The sequence below is a fragment of the Melanostigma gelatinosum genome (genome assembly GCF_949748355.1).
Source record: "Melanostigma gelatinosum genome assembly, chromosome: 11".
NCBI lineage: Eukaryota > Metazoa > Chordata > Actinopteri > Perciformes > Zoarcidae > Melanostigma > Melanostigma gelatinosum.
Window position 1 is genome coordinate 26,821,540 of NC_136644.1, and position 25,411 is coordinate 26,846,950.

The following is a 25,411-nucleotide window of genomic DNA, read 5'->3' on the forward strand; positions in this document are numbered from 1 at the left end:
TTTTCCCAACATCCTCCGGGCCCTGCCTGCCTGCCTCCCCACAGAATACATGTGATTCTTCAGAGATGAGCCTCCACAATTCACTGATCCACTGATCCACATCAGTGTAGTCAGATCTCACCGTGTCATCATCTATTGGAGGTCTCTGCTTTTTTAAAATATTTTGGGGGCATTTTAAAGATACCAGGCCGCCAACTGTGTTAGTCTTACCCCCCCCCCCCCCCTCCACACACCCCATGTTCCTTCAACCCCCCTTTCAGTATGAATTAATTCACACTGCGTGCATGCGTGTGTCCGTCCGTGTACAGGTGTGTGCGAGTGAAAGTTTAGCTCTGTGAGCGCGTGTGTGTGTGTGTGTGTGTGTGTGTGTGTGTGTGTGTGTGTGTGTGTGTGGAGAGTAAGCCTGTATGTGAGAGAAATATCCAGCGCTACATGCACATCATTCCAAACATCGCAGTGGAAGCTGTGAGGATTGTAAATAACTGCTGTGGTCGGGCTCGCAGACGACCACAGAGCGAAATCCTCCATCTTCTCATTATCTTGGCCTTCTTTCTTTTCTGGAGTTTGGCGTTTAGAGGCCTTCCAACTCAACAAAGTAGGCCTAGATCCCAGACCAGGTCTCTTGTGGGATCTGCTAGAAGCCTGTGTTTTTAGGTCAACACTTTTTTTCTTTCCAGAGTGGGGCAACTTACTGCCACTTGAGGACTAGAATTTAGAAACCTTTGTAGCTGCGGGTTCCGTCCGTCCTCGCCAAAGTCAGTTTGACCCGTCTGTCGGGGCCAAACAGCCAAAAAGCTTCACCCTCATCTTCATTTTTTGGTTGCTGTTTCCACCCCAAAACCAACCATACGATTTCCCCCGAGCGCCCCTGATTCCCCCGCCGCCCCCCGCTACCGTCGTCCGCCCGCCGCCGCCCGCCCCCCGTTTTCCGAGCTGGCGTGGCGACGCAAACTCACAAATATTTACTTCCTGTACATCAAGAGGAAAGGGGGCCCCCCTTTCGTGGAATGCGGCAACATGGGGGTGTTTGACCGCGGAGTTCAGATGCTGCTGACCACGGTGGGGGCCTTCGCCGCCTTCAGCCTGATGACCATCGCCGTGGGGACAGACTACTGGCTGTACTCGCGCGGCGTCTGCAAGGTCAAGAGCACCAACGAGAACGAGACCAGCAAGAAGAACGAGGAGGTGATGACGCACTCGGGCCTCTGGAGGACCTGCTGCCTGGAAGGTACTGAAGAAGACACGTATATATTGTATATATATATATATATACAATATATACATGCACAGATACACCAACAACGCTACGTGCAGGCACATCAATCCTACACACACACACACACACACACACATGCCCACTTATTCTGTATGTACTGCATCCATTTCCACTGATGAAAAGGCTCTCTGTAACCTACACACACCTCTGCTCTGTTCTATCTATCTACCTGCATACTTCCTTCTCCCTCCTTACAATCTGTGACGTCACATCCTTCCTTTAAAAGCACTCTATTGTGTCACAATGATTTACTTCATTAAAATCCCAGCATTGCTCGCTCCTTGACTCCGAAGAAGGAATCCTAAACCACAGCGTTTAAATGTTGAGCGATGACTGCAGCTTCTTGCCAACAGGTGATTTGGATGGAACCTCCCGTTGCTTTCCTGTCTCCGGTGTCGGGTGTGTGAGTCCGGTCCGTCATGGCCGGTGTACAGTCTGCCCCTTTAACTCGTCCTTTTTCATCAGAGAGCAGCTCGGCTCTCTCAGCAAACTGCCACACAGGACTCGAGATGACCCGCGTGGTGCAGCTGACTCACACACATCCGGTCCGGCTGTAAGCTGGTGAATTGTGGCCGTTTCACATTCTGCTAAGAAAGGATCAAAGTATGTAAACCTGGAGAACTGTGTCCAGCAGTGTGCAGTTAGACTGATGATCTTCAACCGTAGCGTCCAGTGTCACTGAGCGGTTCTGTACGTCAGTCAACACCTGCTGGTAGAATGCGTCTCCACATGTGTCGCTCTATTTGCAATGAAGCACTTCCTGTGCCTAGTCTGCCTAAAAATGAAAAAGAAGAAGAAATCAAAAATTGCCCAAGACACAAAAGATGTCAGACATCGTGGGCAAAGTCAGTGGAAGCTTGTTGTTGAGTTGTCTCTTAAACTGAATTCTCTGGTAAGCGGTGATGCCGGGCTTTTATTGTGAAAGGTAGGAGCGGAAGCAGTGAATAACACGAGACATTTAACGGTTGCAGCTGAACCTGTAAGAAGTGGTTTTCTCAGCTGGCTCATCTGAAGACGAAATATAACTCCAACACTTTCCACAGTTATTATAGAAGTGTTACATTACATAACGCTCTCTTCGAGCAGCAGTCGTTGTCAGTTGGCAACGGCTTTGTGAAATTCAACCCTAAAAATCCAGCTGATGTTTGGTTCCCTTGTGTTTGAGTGTCGTTCAGGTCCAGACGGGTGACTGTTGGTATCACAGCTGTTCACTCCCTTAAACAACGACATCCTCATTCTGTTCCAGGAGAGAACTCAGACGACTCTCTTTACATTGCTGCTGATGCTTTTCAAGCCTTTGTGGAGGCCTGAGAATCTATGAATCGATAGTTTGGGATCAACTTCGACTCTGGTTTTGTTGTGAGTTTAAGGACAAAACGTGTTGCTTTCTTAAGACGGAGAACACGAAGTGTTCTTCACACTCTTAAGCTCGCTCGGTGTCCTTGGCACCGGAGGATTCTTTTCAAACGGTTCAGAGCAAGAGACGAATCTGAGAGAGATCCAGCTCCATGTGTGCTCCAGAGCCACAGTGTGCTTCATTACTGCGTGGTGCAGAGAGAGAGAGACAGAGAGAGAGAGAGAGAGAGACAGAGCGAGAGAGGGAGAGGGAGAGAGAGAGCGAGAGAGAGGGAGAGAGAGAGACAGAGACAGAGAGAGAGAGAGAGACAGAGCGAGAGAGAGAGAGAGAGGGAGACAGAGAGAGAGACAGAGAGAGAGGGAGACAGAGAGAGAGACAGAGAGAGAGGGCGACAGAGAGAGAGACAGAGAGGGAGAGAGAGAGAGAGAGACAGAGCAAGAGAGGGAGAGAGAGACAGAGAGAGAGAAGAGCAAGAGAGGGAGAGAGAGACAGAGAGAGAGAGACAGAGAGAGAGAGAGAGAGAGAGAGAGAGAGAGACAGAGAGGGAGAGAGAGAGATAGAGACAGAGAGAGAGAGAGAGAGACAGAGAGAGAGAGAGAGAGAGAGAGAGAGAGAGACAGAGAGGGAGAGAGAGAGATAGAGACAGAGAGAGAGACAGAGAGAGAGAGAGAGAGAGAGAGAGAGAGAGAGAGCGAGGGAGAGAGAGAGGGAGAGACAGAGAGAGAGAGGGAGAGAGAGAGAGAGAGAGAGAGAGAGCGAGAGAGAGGGAGAGACAGAGAGACGGAGAGAGAGAGAGGGAGAGACAGATAGAGACAGAGAGAGAGAGAGAGAGACAGAGAGAGAGAGAGAGACAGAGAGAGAGAGAGACAGAGAGAGAGAGAGAGAGAGAGAGAGAGAGAGACAGAGAGAGAGAGAGAGACAGAGAGAGAGAGAGAGAGACAGAGAGAGAGAGCAGTGTTTTTCTGTCACACCCCCTCCAGCATCCTGTGCTATCTTTAACACACAGGCCTACGTCCTTCCTGACCTCCTTCCCCGGCTCTCAGCACACGACGTCACGGTGCTTTCATTTGAACGCTCGGGACGTACGGACGCCTCTGACTGACATCACGGCGACACGTTAGCGTCACCAAACAGAGAAATACAGAGATCACATGACAGCTGCATGTTCAGCCAGCAGATCTTCATGCTCAGGCCCGTGTGTGAACGTCGTGGACGTTGTGAGCCTGTGTGTGTGTGTGTGTGTGTGTGTGTGTGAGAGTGTGTGTGTGTGTGTGTGTGTGAGGCAGGCTGTCTCAGAGTTGGAGTGCATTACGCCGATGACATTAATTATGCTAATAGCCATCAGCTCCCTCAGCCTTGCAGTGCTGATGGTCAACAGAGCCTCTTCATCTGAAGCTGCGGCTACATGATGTGCCAGCACAGGAAGTAACTAATTACATGAAGTCAGATTACCCCGAAGATAAACGTCTCTTCATCTACAGGTAGTGGTTCGGTGGATGGGGAGAGCGCAGAAGACTTGTAATCTGATTACTGAGGTAACCAGGAAGGTAACATCACATGATCTCACTCAGACATGTTGTAGAGATGGGGACCAGCTAATTACATGGAGACAACACAAGGCTCCATTCGTTGAGTATAAACTCACCACATTTCACATGTTCGTTGCAGGCGATGAGGCTCTCAGGCTGTTCAGAGCACATGTGTGTCAGTAAATGAGAATCAGAGGACATACGGTAGGAAACGGACCGGTGTGAGAGTTTAGATCTAAACTTAAAAACACAAAAAGACAAAACCGTATAAAATGTGTCGTACAAGAAATGCACAAAGTGCTCTGCAATAAAGGAAAAGAAACATACGCAACATTAAAACAGCAAGAATGTCAGAATTATATGAAGTAAGAATAAAATAAAAATATGTGTTAAAATAAGATGGAATTGTATCATTAGAATGCATAACATAACAACAATAATAATACAAAAATATCAATAATAATACAAGTAGAATAACAGTAATAGCGGAGTACATTTGGACTCTTTGAGAACTTTTGGATCTCAACTATAATTTAAAGTATCACAGAGATGCTGCTGAAAGCGGAGCAAAGAGAAGTAAACATCAGTATTATGTATGAAATATGTGTTTGTACAAATACATAAAAGAGCCAGTTGGACTCAGCGTGTGGTCCCGCCGTGCCGGACGGACGGCCCCCGTGCCGGTGGTCCAGCTGTGGGGGCTGGCTCCGGAGGTACGGCCTGTCGCGGACGTCCATGATGGATCTTGCCCCGGGACAGGGCTCTGGTTCTGAGGCGCAGACAGGTGGAGCTCAGCAGGCTCTAAATGCAGCTATTAATCTCCATCACGGCGGCTTTGAGAGCCAGCGAGCTCTGTGTGTGTGTGTGTGTGTGTGTGTGTGTGTGTGTGTGTGTGTGTGTGTGTGTGTGTGTGTGTGTGTGTGTGTGTGTGTGTGGATGTGTGTGTGGATGTGTGTGTGTTTAGCTTTCATCTCACTTTGTTACTGAAGACTTCTGAAGCTTTGAGGAGCTCAGTGGAGGTCTGGATCTCTGGGCTTCCACTCCGCCCCTTTTCAGACTCACAGTGTGCGGAGCAGAAGAACTGACTGCCGGCAACATATGCATGTTCTGTGTGCAAGTACGCATGACACAAACAACAGTATACATATATATACATATATATATATATATATATATATATATATATATATATACATACACACATATATACACATATATATATACACATATATACACACATATATATATATATATACACACATATACACATATATATATACACATATATACATATACACATACATACATACATACATACATACAGAGTCCTGGAGAGAGGTAGAACGTTATCCATCATTTCACACAGAAATATCGTTCCTTTACTCATCTTTATGTCTTTATTTAAGTCTTACGGTATAGAAACAGAACGCCATGTGTTGTGTTTCACAGTCCGATGTTGCGCCGTAGTAACAGTATGTCACGTTCTTTGTGTTGCGGTATAATAGGTCGAGCTGTTGGCACCTCCACACAGTCTGTTTAACGCCTGGTGGGAGAGGTGCTGACAGGCCCAACTGCTCCCTAATCCTACAGACATCAGGAGCCAAAGGGAATGACCAGGCAGCCCGGGTGTGTGTGTGTGTGTGTGTGTGTGTGCGTGCGTGTGTGCGTGTGCGTGTGCGTGTGTGTGAGGAACATGTATGTACTGTGTGTCCTCTCCTGCTGAGTCCAGGGCTGTTTGCATTTTGATGCCTTTGATTGAATCACTTGTGCAGTCGTCTGACTACAGAAACACAAAGACATAGAAGAGTCTTTACTCTGAAGACTAGATATAAGTATCGGTAGAATATCATCGATGTGAATGCTCTCATCGATGCTGCTTATCGGTTCTTTTTGATTATTTTGAGAGAGAAAAAGGACGATTATGAAAATAATTAACATTGATTTATTATTCTTGTATTTAAACGAATAGTCTACAAAATCTTTAAAATACGTTCACAGCTAAACAACTAGCAAAGTGATTAGCTTTCATTTATTGACCTATTCTTGTGATTAAACGCCGCAGAGTGAACCAGGAGAGCAGAGTTTCAGGCCAGATTCCTTCCATGTTCCAGACACGAACTGATTATTGCCTCAAATCAATAAGCCTGAACCCCATAGGCTGGCTAAGATAGGGTTTAAACATAGAACCTTTCAACGTCTTCGTCCAAAAACCATCTGGACGAGAGGTCAGGGTGAGAGGGAAGGAAGCGGGACGAGGAGGGAAGGAAGGAAGAACAAGAAGAGGGAAACAGAGAGTCTGGATGTGTGTGGTGAGGAAGTGAAGGATGGAATGAGGGAGGAGAGGAAACAGCAGATGGAGAGACAAACAGAGTCTGGTGAGGAAGAGAAAGTGTAGCAAGAGAGGTGGAGTGAAAGGGTGGGGATGAAGAGAGGGAAGGAGACAGAAAGAGACGGCTGCCAAACAACATCTGTGAAGGTGGGAGGAAGAGGACGGCGAGCTGTGGATGTGTGCGGCAGAAAGCTTTCCAAACATCTGTAACGAGAGCAACATCTGTAATGAGGGGAAGCGAGGAGAGGTGAGGCGGGAGGACCGATGGCTGACGCCGCTCTGACTGACTCTTAGTCAGAGTTAATGTTGTTGACACAGCAGGAAAGTTGAAAAAATGACGGAAAATAACTGCACATGAGCTCGATGTTGAGTTGACGCAGTAGTTCGTGCTCATCGATCGATGTATCCGACATGATTTCCTGGATGCCTCTGACCCGTTAATGGAGTGTTTATGGGCCGCCACACTACCAGCACTGGTTGCTATGGACCTATATGAGCTTTTGCACAGCTGTTGCTATGCAGAGAGAGCGAGCGAGAGAGAGAGAGAGAGAGAGAGAGAGAGACCCATGCAGTGGATGAGTCATAGCCCCCCCCAGCCCTCCTTCCACTGACTCAATGGCACCAATGGAAGAAGAAGAAGAAGAAGAACAAGAACAAGAACAAGAACAAGAACAAGAACAAGAACAAGAACAAGAACAAGAAGAAGAAGAAGAAGAAGAAGATCAATCAGGACTGAAGAATACGGACACAGAGGAAGAGGAGGAGGACCGAGACGGATGAGAGCAGATATCTGAAGAGCAGACAAACAAATAGGTTTTATATCATGACTCACCAGTGCTTTGTCCTCCATGCTACAATACTGCTTCAGATAAAAGGATATTTACCACTTGTTGTGTCAGTTACTCTACCACCTCTGCCTGGAAAACGCCAGATGCCAGAACCTCCCAATGTGGTAGCGCCATGTGGCGGGTTGTGATTCTGCAGATTTCAGCTGTTTGGGAAGAACAACCAGTTCCCAAAAACACACGACACAGCAATATTTACTCGGAGAGGAGAAACAAATCCCCACAGGAGGCTTCCCAGTGAAAACAATGCCTCTTTCTCTCCTCGTTATAATAAAATGCATCTTTGATAATAAGAAAATGTGTTTAAAGAGAGTTTCAGCAGGAATGAACCACTGAACAAAGCCTGTGGAGGCGCTTTAATATTCACTGACGGGACGTTTCACAACCCTCAGAAATCGCCCTGAATTAGAAAAGTTAAGACAGCAGAGAAATCCTGAAGACCAAAGTGTCTTCCTGACAATGTCTCCTGAAATAAGGTTTGCATCATTCAAGAGGGGACACGCACCGAGCGGCTCTCTGTTCTTAATGAGGAGTCCGTCCACGCAACAGGTGATGTGAATCACCCTCCAATCAACCAGAGGGAACCGAGTCGCTCGTCTGATTTAGGAAAAGGGAAAATGAATTATCACCACCAAACCTTCCTCATTGAGCACTTAAATGAAGGCAATTGTTGTTTTATTACAACGTTCAGTCATGATCTCATTCAATGTGAGCTCATTTTCATTCATTTCCAGAATAAAAGTGAACATTGGACGAAGGTTCCAGGTTCAGAATTCTTCCAGAGTCGAAGGTTTTTACTGACGATATTTGTAATATCTTTTTGTATCACTCCATAAATCAGAAGATTGTCAACAGACATAAAAAAGTTTAGTTTTTATTCCTAAAATGTAGTATAAATCTACAGAAGCAAGCAGACAAAGTAACAAAATAAATGTTTTCTTTCCTCCCGTCTGAATGAAGACGCGTTATTGAAGATAAATAGACCAAAATCTCAAAATTGACGTTTGGGACTCACTCAGTAAAACCGTAGCATGAGTGACCACAGCAACGTACGACTCAATGTGTAATGTGACATCATGTGTTAAGAGTACGCGTCGGAGTCACAGAAACGTTTTATAATTGAAGTGTAGTACTTGGGTTTAGTGCAGAAAAGATCACGGTTTAGCTTAAAATAACTGCGTTTGTTCCGTAACTTCTTTAATTAACGTAAAATATCTCGATGTTGAGTTTGGGTTTCACACGAACGCCGGTCTCCTGGGTGAAAGTCCAGAGTTTGACCCACCATCATCCTCCTCACGCAGACTTTTTACCTTTTTCAAAACTTAATTTCTTTTTATTTTAGTGAAAGGGAGAAAAAAAATCTATAAAAACACCAAAATATCTTTCAATATGTTTCAATATTTTTAAAGCATTTTGGTCGTCTGATGCAGAAGATAAGATCAGATAAGATATTAAACCTAAAAAAAATACAAATCTAATCGATATGATTTGGTGTCCGAAATTGGTAACAAGAAAACAAATTAAAGTCAAATGAGACTTAATGAGACTTAATGAGACTTAATGAGGCTTAATGAGACTTAATGAGACGATGTTTGTCATGGTGAGAAATATGAAAAGAAACAAATCTTTGTACTTTGACTGCTGCAAATGAATTACTTCTAAAAATGATGTTGCAGGCATGAGGAGATGACATTTGATGGGGAGGGAAAAGGGGGAGGGGGGTCTATAAAAAGATGAAGGGAAGAACGGAGTGAGAGAAAGAGAGAAAGAGAAGACCAGTGTTGCTGCTAGTGTCTTGGTTATTTATAGTTTAAATGTCCTGTCTTCTTTTTTGCCTGAATTCATTGTCTGCCGCTCTCTGTCTCTTTGCTCCTCTCCCCCCTCTAGCCTCCCTCCCTCTCATTTTTTACCCTCCCTCCTCTCTATCGTCTCTTTATTTCCCTCCCCTTTCATCCCTCTTCTCTTTCATTAGATATTGGGTCAGTTGCTCCCTGCACAACTCCCGCCCACCGATGCTGCTCACTGGTGTGGTGCTTCTTTAGTCATGTTACGCAATCACAGACACACTGTGGGGCAGGGAGGGTGGAGGATGGGGGTGAGGATGTAGGAGGAGAAGGGAGAGCGAGAGGGGGAGATTCATTGCTCGTTGACCCACTGTCTTACCCGCTCTCATGGCCCCGTCAGTCGCATCTCCACCCTCATGAGCTAATGGCTGATTCTGACCCATTTACGCTAGCCCTTTTGTCCTTTTAAACAATACCAAGCAGTTTTGTGGCGTTTTTGTTTAGTTTAATTTAAATGTACAACCATGTTGACCGCCTCTCGGTCACAGCTAGCTTGTTGTTTAGGGAAACGTCTTCGCAATTTGTTGAGCAATATTGCACAAAAAACACAGCAACGGACTCCTGATATGTTGGTGATGTAACGGGGCTAGCCAGAACAGATAGCGTTAGCATCACATTCCGGGTCAGATTAGTATTATTAATTCATTCTCTGTCTGTACGGGGGTGTGTGGAGTGGACAGAGGCTCTTCTTTGGGAAGAAACTTGCTTAAGTTTACAGCCAACAGCTGGTTAGTTAGCTTAGCTCAAAGACGGGAAACAGCTAGCTCTGTTCGTGTGCATAATTGTCACGTGGAGAATTCCGATGCAGATTTTCTTTATTCCTGCGCAGCGTTTTTGCATTGCACCGGTGAGAAACAGCCTTAAATCTAACCAGAAACAGGACTTGTGATTTGAACCCTTTGACGGTGGAGACGTCTGTCCTGCACCCCGACCACCTCTCTGCACGACTTCTGTGTGGAACATTAATGCAGCACTTCTTGCAAAAACGTTGCCACGGAACATAATTCCGAGGAGACAGGGTGTGTTCCTCTAAATGAGCTGCCACACAAATACAAACGTGGATAAAGTCGACAGCAAAAGGAATGCTTTTTAGTGCACATGTTGACTGTGTTCTGTTTTTCAAGTCAAGTCAATTCTATTCATATGTCTTAATATCTCAAATCACAAATCCCGTTACTTAAATTGTTCAACCAAAAAACACACTGCGGCTTCAGTTTGTATCTGTTACTCGTAAAAAGAACATTTTGGCGACGTTCTAGAATAACTCTTCACTTCATTCAAACACACGAAAGGGGAGGTTTGAGTGAAAATCCAGAGAGATTAAATGTGAAAACGTGTCTCCAAAACTAACCATATCAAATGATTCTGTCTTTTTCAATGAGCTGCCAGAATAATGATGCAGTGATATGAATCACATCTCTGGCTCTCTGATTTTGCGATGTAGAGCTGCAGAATGAGGGCAGGTAGCTGTTCCACTTATCGCTGCCTGGTGTGACGTCATGCAGGACTAAACATCTGTTGCCCCGTCTATCAATGAGCTCTGCTGGTTCGCTCTCAGCTTTTTGAATCTCTCACACGTTCTTTCATTTCTGTCACCTCACCGTCTCTCACATCTCTTCTGTCTCTCTTTCTCTCGCTCCTCTTCTCTTATTACCTCCTCTCACTCCTTGTCTTTCTCCCTCGGTGCCAGAGGAATTAACGAGGGCGGGAGGAGGAGGAAAACATCGCAGAGAGTTTCAAAAAACAAAACTAGGATAGAGCCGTGAAGGGACCGGAGAGAGAGAGATTTCTCTAGAGGGGGACAGTGTGGTTGTTTGCAGGTTGTTTGCCTCCATTAAAAACTCTCTCTGGCTTCTTCAGCTCATCAGCTGTAATTGTCTTAATTGTTTGACCCCTTGCCGTCCTTTCTCCCTCTTGTGTACTACTTATCTAAAGTTGTATTTTCCTTTACGTCATTTTGACTCTTTCCTTGTTTGAATCCAATTCCACTTCCGTACAGGTCGTCTGTGCAAGCAGCTTATTACGACTCATATTTACGTGTTAAGCGTCGACCTCTAGCGGCCGCGGTAATCATGAGGTGACGTAGTACAAAGAGAGAGGTTGGGTCAAAGAAACACAGGGCACTTGTTAAATAGAACGGTCATATATACTGTTTTGGGAATTATTGGTGAAGACGTATTCTGTTGGTACGAGGATGCGTTGGCTTTTTTTATCTTCATTTCGACCCAGGTTGATGCAGCATGAACGTTCCCTTGAGTCATTGTGTTAAAGGTGCGTAATAAGAGATCGGGAGAACTTCTATTGCCTCTCAACAGCTCTCAACATGGCGACCAACAGCGCTGCTAACTGCAGGACGCTTGTGGTCAATGCTGTCGGTCAGGACGCCATTGACCATTGACGGGTATTGGTGACACAGTCTCACAGTAGGTTGGGAAATAGTCACAAAATGCAATCTAGTGGTTTTGTAAACAGGGATACGAATGGTCTCAGGAACAACTTCTTTATCGGGACGACGTTATATTGAAAAGAAAGTGAAGGCAACAGAACCATTTGAATCAGGACAGAAAGGTCAGATGAAGAAAAGACGATTGTTTATTATTAACAGATGATGATGTGATGATGAAGTCTTGACAGAGTCTTGGACTCTCCAGTGAGATTTGTAACCCAGGAGCTCCACGCTCTGAATGTGGTATATTTCTCCTTTAACGTATTGTTGCCTTTATGAGAACGTAGTCGCTACGTCAACAACATTCTGGCACCGTCCATCTTTCGTGGACGTGTGAATGTGTTTCGCTGTGTACAGGAATGTAGACCGATCCTGTTTTCACCGTGCAGTTGTTGTTGTAGTCATTTGAAAAGTCAGGATTTGGTAAAATGCTTATTTTTTTTGTGTTCCTGCCACAGCTGGCAGATTGCTGCTCCTGTTCTGGGGGAATAGCGAGGTTGTTCTGAAGAGCTGCAACCCTTGTTTGAGACGAGTGTGCACTCACCAAGTTGTAGCACTCTTGTCTTGAGAGTGCTACCTCCAACAGCCAAACCACTGTGAAGCGGCTCTGCTGCCGTTTGTTTTTCAGCTCTCGTAAGTTACCCGGTAACATCAACAACCTGACTTTACATCTTCAGTACAAGTTTGAGTTTGTGTATGCAACTCAAGAGAGATCTGTAGATCTTATGTTGGGGGGGAAGCAACAAAAAGAGATGTCTGCAACTGTTGGACTGATCCAATGCAGGATACACAGAGGAATAATGCATGATGGGAACAAAGCAGACGCAGTATCTGTAATGCTAACAATGTTCAATTATACATGACATCAGTGCAGATCTGAGTGACCAGCGCTGCTTCTAACGTGTACATTACGATTCAGTAGTTTCCTCTCAGCAGAAACACGACTGAAGCCAGAGCACTGAGACGTCGGGGAGGTCGGCTCCTTGTGTGCTGTTGAGAATAAACACAAGTTGAGTTCTTGAACTGCATATTTTTCATTTTCAACTTTGATGTATTTTGTAGAGAACTTGAACGACGAGATTCCCCACAGCCAGGGGCACACAGGGGTCTCCTTTAAAGCAATACTCCATCTGAAATGTACCGTTTTTATTCACATTTGGTGATTCAATCCGATATCTTCCCCTCCCTACTCAGATAGTACCATCTTTTTTCTAACTCTGCTGCTCATATTGCAAGATGAACATTGTGATGTAAACATGGAAATAGCCGCTTAGATTTGAGCTGAGATATGTCTACATTAAGCACACCGCTTTGTTTGCAATCATCACACATTACAGCGCTTGCCTCCCTCATTTTAGCAGTGATGAACTCATTTGGACTGAAAGTGTGAACACCTGGTTGCGGGATAGTCTCTGACCACACGGCCTCTTTGGTGCCCTCCACTACACCGCTCATGTCCTGCCAAATTACAATTAACCAGCCATTTATTTGTGCTGCTGTCACATCAGCTGCTTCTTGTTTTGTGCCACTCGACAACACACTGCTGCCCTGTCTCAAAAGAATCAAAAGACAGGACGGAGGCTTTTGTTCAGCAGCGAAACTCAGCAGTTTTCTTTGGCTGTCACAACTAGAAATCAAAGTAATTCATGTGTTGTGTGTGCATACACGTGCATGCCTGCTGATAGAGAAAGTAATTGCTTTCTCTGAATTAGTTAGGGCAAGTAGTGTGAGAATCTAATTCCACATTTATTACAATTATCGTTAATAGCTTTCTCCGTTGTCGGATGTGTTCTGAAATTGTGCGGAAATGAATTGGGCTGTCTGGGTTCAAATATTAAAATGAAATACAGCTCACAATGAAGTCGTTTAATGAAGTGAACACTTTCCAGTCGGCATGGAACACATCACTTTTATCCTGAAATGCATGAAGAGTTGATTTAGGATTTTATATTCATTGTATTCTTTCAATTTAAATCATTTCAATTAACTTTTTTACATCTGCACATATCTGCACAGCGACCCGATGAATACTAAAGAGAAGTCAATAAAGAGACAACAAAGCTATCACAAAAGGAGGGATATGACTTTCGGGATGATTCCTTGATCTTGTAGTTATATATTACAGAGTCAAAAGAAAATCCTCTCATTCAACTTCTGAGGAAGGCATGTCCAAGATGTCTCCCTTTTGCTCCGAGATTACAAATGATTAAAACAAAGGTTTTATTACATGTGAATCATAAAGATCAGGTCACGCAACCATTTCGAGGTCGAGTCCTGGATGGATTATTGAAAGGACGCAGGTCATGGTCAGGGCCGCCAGCCTGGTCTGGGAAAGATGTTTTCTCCCGGATAATATTCGTAAGTTGACGTATCGTGAATACGTTTCGAGTCAAAGTCAGTAGAAGTCCATGAATGCAGCAGGATGAACAAACATGACTTTCATAAGTCAATGTTGACTTCTTTCAATTTACGTCCATAAACTGATTAACTAACATAACAAACACAAAAATGTGTTTTTACCAAAAAGTCTCTTAATAAGAGGCGGGATGGAGCGAAAGGTACAGAAAAAATATTTTATTTCCAAAATTTTGTCAGAAACTTATATCAACAATCTGAACCTTTTTAGTGGCAAAAACAAGTACTTTTATTGGATGTACATAAGATTGCATTTTCAAATTTTTATACTAAATACAATACTGGACCAATTTGAAACAGCACTACTCATCGGACAGTGGCTCAGTGAAATGCAGGGACGTCCTGATCTTGTTCTTTGCTCTTGGTCCTTTTAGAATTTGCTCTTCTTCAGAGTCTCCTTCAACCGTTTACCATCAGATGTCATGCCGGCAAGATGCTAGCACTCTATAGAAACATTCATAATCATAAACCACTTGAAAGGGTTGAAACTATATAACCTGCACCAGGAGTTTCCTCTGATGAGTTCTTATAGTGTTTTCTGTAGTACGAGTGTGGATTCGCTGTGACAGGGCACTTTGGAGCAGACAGTCTCTCCTCATCTCCAGCAGAACAACAGAGTTATGGTTTATGTCACCACAACGACGCCACAGAGCGATGGAAGATATGTGGGCTGGAGACCTTCGGGGCCACTGGCTGATTGTGAACATAAACCACTGGCATTGGTTGTTGGACTGGTGAAGGCATAGGGTTACCTGTTCATAGGGGAACCTGTTGCTCTCTGTCTAGTTCTGACCTGGGGCGTCTGTGCCCTCCAGTCTTTTAGTATAAGATGTAATACTGGAGGCAGTTTAGAATTCGTTCTGGATGCTCATGTTTAGTACAGATGGGGAACCTAACAGACATGAAAGGTGGGAAAAAAAGAGCATCGCTCGTGAGAAACCCCTCGCCTTCATGAATTAACATTCATAGATCGGAGAAAAAACAGAACCACACTTTCTGTACATCACACTTGCAATCAACTGAACCCAGCTGATAGTCGTATTTGCTGTGCAACACGTCTCCTTTGAGGTCTGATGTTCATCCACCTTTGCAGCTGAGGGATTACTTTAATGGCATTTTTAGCATACAGATAGATTGAGCCATAATTTGCAAAAAGAACAAAGACTGCTATGCCAAGTATTTGCATATAACAGTGCTGGTTCAGAAGAGGGCGTTTTGTACTTCACATTACATCTCTGACACACACACACACACACACATCCCTGTTCTACCTTTGTGAGGACCCTCATTGAAATTCCCTGGCCCCTTGTACCTTAACCATCACAACTAAATGCAGAACCCAACCCTAACCTAAACCAAACCCTAACCTGAACCTTAAAACCACGGCCGAATCCTCAAACAGACCATTGAAGAAGTGAGGACCGGCCAAATTGTCCAAAAATGTCCTCACTCTGTGGTACAAATGTTACGGTCCTCACTTTGTATCAAGTACATGAAGGCACACACACACACTTTGACAGTGGGTTAGGATGTTCATACTTCATAAAAGGATATCTGCGAGTGTTTCATCACACTCCACTCACTTATCCTTAACAGCCATGAGGTGAGTCGACAAGCAGGCCTCCGATTGGCTTGTGACAGCATGGGGGGGGGTCACCGGGGTCTCTTCAGATTGGTATTAAATCATCTGCGGAGAGTCACGGGGGCTCCGCTTGCTGTGAGGATAAGTGGGTGACGGATCCGTCTTGACCCCTGAGGTGCAGGTTGCTCACAGAATAATAGTATCTGCGACGTGTTTAAGCAGGATGTATAATTTAACAGGCAGTTTGGAAGAGCGACACCTCGTTATTACAACGTTGGAGAAACGGGGGAGGAAGGTAGAGGAGTTTCTTTTCTGTTGGGGATTTGATACAGTTATAGACAAAGGTTTTGTTTCTGTATGCGCAAAAAAGATTGTCAGTGCAGATTATCACCAGAACCACAGTACAGAGACGCTGTCGAGTACAACTGTGTTGCTCATATCCGCCTCGTTCTCGATTTAACCCCAAAACAACTGCCAATAACTGGATTGGAAATAGTTGTCAGTAAAATACTCTATACTGTATACAATAAGAAAGTATCTGCTTCTTTCGGCTTAGTTTCGATGATTGTAAGTGTGTATTTTACCAGTCTGGATGGTTCAGCTTGTATTGGCTTTTTTTTCGACAAGGATCAGATTTTGGTTTCGGTGAAATTGTGTGAAATTAATGGCAGACGAGGAAAGTTTGACTTGAAAAAACGTTTGGTAGTTAGTCGTAGTAATAGTCGTTGTCAAATTATTTAAAAATGTACAAAAAAAACATTGGTCATTTTAAGATCTGTATTATATTTGCAGATCATGTAGATGAACAGCAAGTTGGTGATGACGGTTGGAGTTGTGTGGTATCTCAGGTGTTGGACCTCTTGCACAGATGGTGCTCGATTGTCATCTCCTTCACCTCTGTCCATGTTAATGCCCCGTTAGGGGAGGACAACGTATCCCTTCATCATTCTTACCACGTAAGAACTGTCGTCAAAAAGTGAAGTCTGAAACTAAACTCTCATCAGCTCAACCATCACCGAGTGTCCCCAAAACCCAAAACAGGTTTGCTCTCCTCCTCTGTTCTTATCACTGACACTTAACGAGCCTCCGCACTCTTTCAATGGGACCTTATTTTGGGCTAAAGTTCAGGCTCGTGCACCTTCCAGTGCCTCCACATTCTGTACGTCTGACGGCTCAGACGCGTCGAAACAATACTTCAACCGCAAAATGATCATCTGTAGCAGTGGTACGTTGTTACTTTGAATTCTTGGAGAAAAACAGAAAAGTCTCGATGAATTGCAGCAAAACTCCAAAAACTCCTAAACGCATGCATCGTCACTGAAAACCTCAAAAGTCTCTCTCTCTCTGTCTCTGTCTTTGTAGCATCGCTCACATTTGCACAACAGAGAGTTGCGGAGACGAGAGGCCACCTGAACGTGAGGCTACTTCCTCCTGAAACACGCCGTCTGTTGCTCAACAAGCTCCTCTCAGCAACTGTAGCAGAATTGTCGACACAGAGCTCACACCGAAGTTATGAAAAGATGAAAGCGTCGCTGAAAGCTTCCCGGCGAAGTATCTCGAATGCATCGATCAAAGTCTCGCTGATGAAAAGCGCTTTGTCCGCCCGAGTGTTTGCTGTGGCGTGTTGAAGATATGTAAATATTAAGCAGGCTTGTTGTGCAGTCCTGTCATCATTCCTCTGATTCCTCGTTCCACGTGTCACGCGTTGAGCTTCAGTCTGACGTCGCGCTCTCTTTGTGGTCATGACGGAAATACAAAACATGTTGAACTTCAGCCTCCAGAGCTCGCTCACTGCGAGGAGAGAGAGACTGCTGACAATAGGGTTGATGCTACAGAGTGTGTGTGTGTGTGAGTGTGTGTGCGTGTGTGTGTGTGTGTGTGTGTGTGTGTGTGTGTGTGTGTGTGTGTGCGCGTGTGTGTGTGTGTGTGTGTGTGCGTGTGTGTGTGTGTGTGTGTGTGTGTGTGTGTGTGTGTGCGCGTGTGTGCGATGCCCATTTAAAGCCGGGCGCTCGTCTTTCGTCCTTCAATCGCCAATTAACTAGGGCCTATTTAATTGCAGTGGTTTGGGAGGGCATACAATTACCACTGGAGCTGAACCAAGCTACACACACACACACACACACACACACACACACACACACACACACACACACACTTCTTAATGAGCAGCACCATCAGCTCTCCTTTCTTCCTCTTTCGTTTGCATTTTGCTGTCTCCTCCTCAGCCTCCCACCTGCTCTGTGGAGGCGTTCAGATGAAACGTCCCCCGTCGTCTTCGTCCTCTTCTGTCTGTCGCCTTCTGTCCTCTGACGGGTTTCCTTCAGAGCTGATGACAAATCTCTCGTCCTCTCCTTTTCTTTTGTCTCAGATGTTTCCTCTAACCTTCTCCTCCTCTTTCCTTCCTCTGTTGCTTTCTCGCCTTTGCAGCCCGGCGTCACCAGAACGCTGTGTGAATTACACACACGCGTGTATGTTTGCGGCGTTCTTGCTTTTGGCGTCATCTCACGCCATCCAGTCCGTACTGACTGCTCTGTGATAATGAATGTTACGTGAATATGCTGTTGATGAAAAAATGTCGCTCAGAGCAAGTGAGGAAGAGCAAACGGGGTCAAACCACCGTCTCCTCGTTTGATATCTCAAATGAGAGTCAGCAACACGTCACGTTTCCTCTCTGCAAGCGTTCAGTCTCTCCTCAATGCTTCAGTTCGGTTCAGACAACAGAACTACTTTTAGGAACAAGATGGTTCAAATAACTCCCACAGTCACGAAAGTCTTCACGTGACACGTTGACCTCTCATGTGACCGCGGCCTCCTGGACCGAGATGTTTTCTGTGAACGAGGCGATTTGTTGCTCATGACACCTTTTGCTTTCAGTGCGTTTCAGGACAGGTGGACGGTGCTTCAACGGTGCTATGAGATCCCGCTGCCGCTCTCTCTTTATGCCCCGCCCCCTTTTCTTCATCTCTTCTTCCCGTACTTTTTCTCTGAGGCCTTTCTCCTCATACACACATCATGAAGTGTTTTCATTTCTCCTCTCGTATCCGTTACTGAGGAGCTTTGAGTGCATTCCTAACGAGGCCTCCCTCTCTTCTCTGTCCTCTCAGGTTCCTATAAAGGCATGTGTAAGCAGATAGATCACTTCCCCGAGGATGCGGACTATGTGGCGGATGCTTCCGAATACTTCCTACGTGAGTCCTTCCATCCATATTCCAGTTTATTGTTTTCATCCTTTGAAATGTTTAGTTTTAGGGTTAAGCCCCATTTTGGGTTTCTTTAACTTCACGACCACTGTTTTACTGATATTCCTCTTTTCATGGAACTTGTTTTTAAGCTCATTTTGTGGAAGACGTCTCCAGTACAGCCCAAAAAATGACGTTCCCACGTTGTGTAGTTAGGACCCAGGAGCAGTACCACAACACCAGGACTGGTATGATTTAAGTTCTTTATTGTCAACACACGACAGGCAGAATGTTCTCCGGAAGAATCAGCGACAGGATTCTCGTGGTCAAGGACAGAGAGGCCGAGTCGGTCACCGGGGCAGAGGCAAGGCGAGGCAGCCCGGGACAGGCAGGGTCGCAGCAGGGAATCAGTCCGTGAGTGAGCGAGGGAACGTTGAGCATGAACGCAGAGAACGATGTGGCAGTGAGTGTGTGTGAGTGTGTGTGAGCAGGTGAGAGTGATGAGCTGATGAGCTGAGTGTGACTGGCAGGTGCACTGAATGAACTGATGAGGCGAGTGAGAGGTGGATAGAAGTGACAGAGCTGTGACACGTCGGTAAACTTTCTCGATTACGTTTCGAAGGAAACATTTGTTCTCCTGGATTACGCTTCAGTTTGAAAGACTTGGTTTATGTTGAGGACTGTCACAAAACAGAAGCTGATTGTGTTTCGTAAAGACATCAGAATGCTTGATTGTTGAAGACACAGACGTAAATTAAAACCTCAACTTTTTGGTTTCACATGAAGACCAGTCGCCTCTGTGTTTGTTTGAAAGATCCATCCACACAAAGCTCCGGACATGGAGCTCTGAGGAGTACGATTAGAAAAGAAAATATCCCTCAAAACGCTGTTTGGTTTTGTTTGGAGCGATGAAGACAAACTCCAGGAGGTGGAAGAGGACAGGACGAGGTGGCAGGAGACGAGGTGGCAGGAGACGAGGTGGCAGGAGGACGAGGTGGCAGGAGGACGAGGTGGCAGGAGACGAGGTGGCAGGAGACGAGGTGGCAGGAGGACGAGGTGGCATGAGACGAGGTGGCAGGAGACGAGGTGGCAGGAGGACGAGGTGGCAGGAGACGAGGTGGCAGGAGACGAGGTGGCAGGAGGACGAGGTGGCAGGAGACGAGGTGGCAGGAGACGAGGTGGCAGGAGGACGAGGTGGCAGGAGACGAGGTGGCAGGAGACGAGGTGGCAGGAGACGAGGTGGCAGGAGGACGAGGTGGCAGGAGACGAGGTGGCAGGAGGACGAGGTGGCAGGAGACGAGGTGGCAGGAGGACGAGGTGGCAGGAGACGAGGTGGCAGGAGGACGAGGTGGCAGGAGACGAGGTGGCAGGAGGACGAGGTGGCAGGAGACGAGGTGGCAGGAGGACGAGGTGGCAGGAGGACGAGGTGGCAGGAGACGAGGTGGCAGGAGACGAGGTGGCAGGAGGACGAGGTGGCAGGAGACGAGGTGGCAGGAGACGAGGTGGCAGGAGACGAGGTGGCAGGAGGACGAGGTGGCAGGAGACGAGGTGGCAGGAGACGAGGTGGCAGGAGGACGAGGTGGCAGGAGACGAGGTGGCAGGAGGACGAGGTGGCAGGAGACGAGGTGGCAGGAGGACGAGGTGGCAGGAGGACGAGGTGGCAGGAGGACGAGGTGGCAGGAGACGAGGTGGCATGAGACGAGGTGGCAGGAGACGAGGTGGCAGGAGGACGAGGTGGCAGGAGACGAGGTGGCAGGAGACGAGGTGGCAGGAGACGAGGTGGCAGGAGGACGAGGTGGCAGGAGACGAGGTGGCAGGAGACGAGGTGGCAGGAGGACGAGGTGGCAGGAGACGAAGTGTCAGGAGGACGAGGTGTCAGGAGACGAGGTGGCAGGAGGACGAGGTGGCAGGAGACGAGGTGGCAGGAGGACGAGGTGGCAGGAGACGAGGTGGCAGGAGACGAAGTGTCAGGAGGACGAGGTGTCAGGAGACGAGGTGGCAGGAGGACGAGGTGGCAGGAGACGAGGTGGCAGGAGACGAGGTGGCAGGAGACGAGGTGGCAGGAGGACGAGGTGGCAGGAGGACGAGGTGGCAGGAGACGAGGTGGCAGGAGGACGAGGTGGCAGGAGGACGAGGTGGCAGGAGACGAGGTGGCAGGAGACGAGGTGGCAGGAGACGAGGTGGCAGGAGGACGAGGTGGCAGGAGACGAGGTGGCAGGAGGACGAGGTGGCAGGAGACGAGGTGGCAGGAGGACGAGGTGGCAGGAGACGAGGTGGCAGGAGGACGAGGTGGCAGGAGGACGAGGTGGCAGGAGGACGAGGTGGCAGGAGACGAGGTGGCAGGAGACGAGGTGGCAGGAGGACGAGGTGGCAGGAGACGAGGTGGCAGGAGGACGAGGTGGCAGGAGACGAGGTGGCAGGAGACGAGGTGGCAGGAGACGAGGTGGCAGGAGACGAGGTGGCAGGAGGACGAGGTGGCAGGAGACGAGGTGGCAGGAGACGAGGTGGCAGGAGGACGAGGTGGCAGGAGACGAGGTGGCAGGAGGACGAGGTGGCAGGAGACGAGGTGGCAGGAGGACGAGGTGGCAGGAGGACGAGGTGGCAGGAGGACGAGGTGGCAGGAGACGAGGTGGCAGGAGACGAGGTGGCAGGAGGACGAGGTGGCAGGAGACGAGGTGGCAGGAGGACGAGGTGGCAGGAGGACGAGGTGGCAGGAGACGAGGTGGCATGAGACGAGGTGGCAGGAGGACGAGGTGGCAGGAGACGAAGTGGCAGGAGGACGAGGTGTCAGGAGGACGAGGTGGCAGGAGACGAGGTGGCAGGAGGACGAGGTGGCAGGAGGACGAGGTGTCAGGAGACGAGGTGGCAGGAGGACGAGGTGTCAGGAGACGAGGTGGCAGGAGGACGAGGTGGCAGGAGACGAGGTGGCAGGAGACGAGGTGGCAGGAGACGAGGTGGCAGGAGGACGAGGTGGCAGGAGACGAGGTGGCAGGAGACGAAGTGTCAGGAGGACGAGGTGTCAGGAGACGAGGTGGCAGGAGGACGAGGTGGCAGGAGACGAGGTGGCAGGAGGACGAGGTGGCAGGAGAGGAGGTGGCAGGAGACGAAGTGTCAGGAGGACGAGGTGTCAGGAGACGAGGTGGCAGGAGGACGAGGTGGCAGGAGACGAGGTGGCAGGAGGACGAGGTGGCAGGAGACGAGGTGGCAGGAGGACGAGGTGGCAGGAGACGAGGTGGCAGGAGACGAGGTGGCAGGAGACGAGGTGGCAGGAGGACGAGGTGGCAGGAGACGAGGTGGCAGGAGACGAGGTGGCAGGAGACGAGGTGGCAGGAGACGAGGTGGCAGGAGACGAGGTGGCAGGAGACGGGGTGGCAGGAGGACGAGGTGGCAGGAGGACGAGGTGGCAGGAGACGAAGTGGCAGGAGACGAGGTGGCAGGAGGACGAGGTGGCAGGAGACGAAGTGGCAGGAGACGAGGTGAAGGCCAAGGAGAAGGGAAGGTTGAGGAGGTGAAGGACAAGGAGTAGGGTACCAGTGCAGTGCTGTTGCTGTCCCAGCGGCTTGCCAATTAGGACACTTTCTTCTATAAATACTCCGCTATATGGGTCACACCTCACTCCCTCTCCTCCTTCCTCCCATCCCTTTGCCTCCTCCCTCTTGCTTTCCCGTCCATCTGTCTGTCCGTCTCCACGAGGCTCCGCGCTCCCGTCCGGCAGCTGGTGGGTGGAGGCCATCGGGTGGAGCGAAGGGGCTGATGGGGAACCGGACGGAGAGGGAACCAAAGCTGGGGGGTCTCTTTCTAAAACACACCAGCTTCTATCGGGAAAGAAAAACTCTTGATCAATTGAAAATGAATGCAGCAACTATCTCTTCAACAATTCCCACTCGTGGAGGTGCAGCGTGTTGGGTTCTATGTGAGGATTTGTTAAGGTCCTGTAGGAGCTCCTGAGCCCTCCGTAGAGAGCAGTGTTTATACAGCCACTCTAAGGTGTGGAAGCCTCAACCGATGCCAAAGAAATGTACTCATTCAGATGAAGAACCCCCCGGCAGAGATGAGACATCGATCGGCTGGTGCTCTGGTATCCGTTGCCCCCCCGAGGCCACTGGAACAGCAGCAGCAGGCGCTGGAAGACAGAAGCTGCTATTCATTTTGAATTACTGTATTTTGTCCGGATGAACCACCGACCCTGCATATTTCCTTCCGCTCCCGCTGTGCGTCGTCATGGCAACCATTTGAAATATCTGCGCTCGTGTGTGTGTGTGTGTGTGTGTGTGTGTAGCTGCTCTGTGAGGTATCGGTGCACTAAATCTAACTGAGAAATACGGGACAAAAGACACTTTTGTTTTTGTGATTCAGTTCAATTTGGCCTGAAAATGTCCCCAAAAACAAGTAATAAAAAGGGGTCGGCGATTGGGTGAGACCCTGGATGGAGCGGGTCCGTGGATTGCAACATACGCTATTTATTTTTGACTCGTTCCACATTGGGGTGTCGGGTCTCATGTGTTGTCTTATTCAGTTTGTTCACTGAGCAACCACTTCTATGGATCGCTCGGTTACATAATCACTGTTGTAAATGCACCAACACGCTGACTCCTGCACTCTCTGCTTCTTGTTTCCCTGCAATCATCAGTGATATGGCAGTCAAAACTCATTTGCTGTAAGTCAATAACGGTGTCGGCTAAATTACGAAAAATGACAATATAAAGTGCGGATGATGACACACTGACAGATGGAAGCGATGCAACAGTTGTTCATGGAGGCAGGGTTCCCTCTATCACTCACTCGCACACATTCCCGTCCTGGAAGCCTCCCAACACGACTACAGCGACTTGGTCGGGTGCCTCGCTGCACATTGGCTGAGAGGGAAGACCTCCACAACTCGCCCATTCTCAGGCTTCTGCTACCTGAAATTGCGATCGTATTGTTTTTACTGTCAGACGCCTGAGATACTGATATGAAACAGATTGCCGAGGAAGCTCAGGGAACTATAGCGCTGTAGTGTTTGTTGACAAGTGGGCTCCTGATATCCTCGATGCAATGATAGGTGTCCTCAAACAGCAGAGTTATTACAGGCAAGTCCACACTGCATCATACAGGACACAAAGACTAAAATAGTGTTTCTGCAGAGTTTGGACAGGTTTGACATGAACCCTCATACCTAATCTAGAAAATGCATTTTAATTCGGTGTTTAAAATGTGTTACTTAAGTATTGTCACTGACGCTCATGCACTTCGTCATTTTTTCTTATGCATATTTTTGTTCAAAGTCTAGTAAAATACAACTTCTTACTTCCAAATGCTCCTCGGACAATAGAGGACCGATTGTACTCGATTATTCCCAAATACATATGAGTCTTTCTAATAACTATCAACTATACCCAGTCCAGGATGGAGCCGTAGAAAACATACAAGAAACCCACATGCACAAATTTAAATGAGAGACGTAATCTGAAGGGACCCAAGAAAATTTGACCCGATCCAAAGTGTGTTTGTCTCAGAAATAGTCTGATGGAGGAAAAGCAAGAACACAGGCAGCAGCATGAACGATGCACAACCGATTAACAAGCAGCCACAGTCACAAACAGTTGTGATCAGGCGGCAACCTCCAGTTCTGAAGAGTGAATCCAAAGCTTCATGTGTTGAAGCTGCATTCTCTCTAATGTCCACCAGGGGGCGACTCCTCTGGTTGTATAGAAGTCTATAGAAAATGACTCTACTTCTCTCTTGATTTATTCCCTCAGTAAACATTGTAAACATGAGTTTATGTCTCAATCTCTAGTTTCAAGTCTTCTTCAATACAGCATGATGTTCATTTAGTACATTATGGTCCATTTAGAGTCACACAGACCATAAAGCAGGGGATGCTTTAGGGCGGGGCTACTGTGATTGACAGGTCTCTGCCACGGTGTTGTCCGGTCTGGGAGTCCTTGTTTTCGTCTCACAACTTTAACCCTTTCACAGTGTGTTTGCACTCAGTGACAGGAAATTATAACATCCTGGTTGCCCAAAAATGTCAAATTCAGCATTCGGTTGTACTCTCGTGTCACTTCTGATTGCAAAAACCAAAATGCCGAACTCATCGCCGAAAAACTTTACTCTACAAACCAATGGGTGACGTTATGGCCACTTCTCTTTTAGAGCTTATGGTTTGCAATATGATACTAATGGACTAAGAACAAATTTCATAAAACTAAATTAAAAAATGACTTTAATGAAGTCCATTTTGCTCAAAACACTTTCTGCAGCAGCTGGACGACAGACAGAAAATGATATTTTTTAACCAATTGGATATCAAATCTCAAGTAACTTAATAACAAATAAAATGTTTAGTCCTGCTTTGATTTTTACTTTTAATTCCAGCATGTGATCAGAGCTGAGCGTATGCTCGGATTCACTGGGATAGTCATTATTTAAACATGAACCACTGTCAGACGATTCTACACCAGCATGGGAAACTGTAACCACTGTCCTCTATATCATGCTCGAGTGAAGGAATGGGGTGGTGGCTCTGTTCTCTCTCTCTCTGTCTCTCTCTCTGTCTCTCTGTCTCTCTCGCTCTCTCTCTCTCTCTCTCTGTCTCTCTCTCTCCCTCTCTCTCTGTCTCTCTCT

General features: G+C 47.3%; 1 protein-coding gene across 1 annotated transcript; it reads left to right on the plus strand.

Annotated features, from left to right (window-relative positions):
* Window positions 1-1,017: 1,017 nt before the first annotated feature.
* Window positions 1,018-19,220, plus strand: cacng2b (calcium channel, voltage-dependent, gamma subunit 2b; the record flags this gene model as incomplete). Its single annotated transcript, XM_079279334.1, has 3 exons — window positions 1,018-1,228; window positions 18,728-18,811; window positions 19,087-19,220. 3 exons carry the CDS (start codon window positions 1,018-1,020, stop codon window positions 19,218-19,220), a joined length of 429 nt encoding a protein of 142 aa, XP_079135460.1.
* Window positions 19,221-25,411: the final 6,191 nt, after the last annotated feature.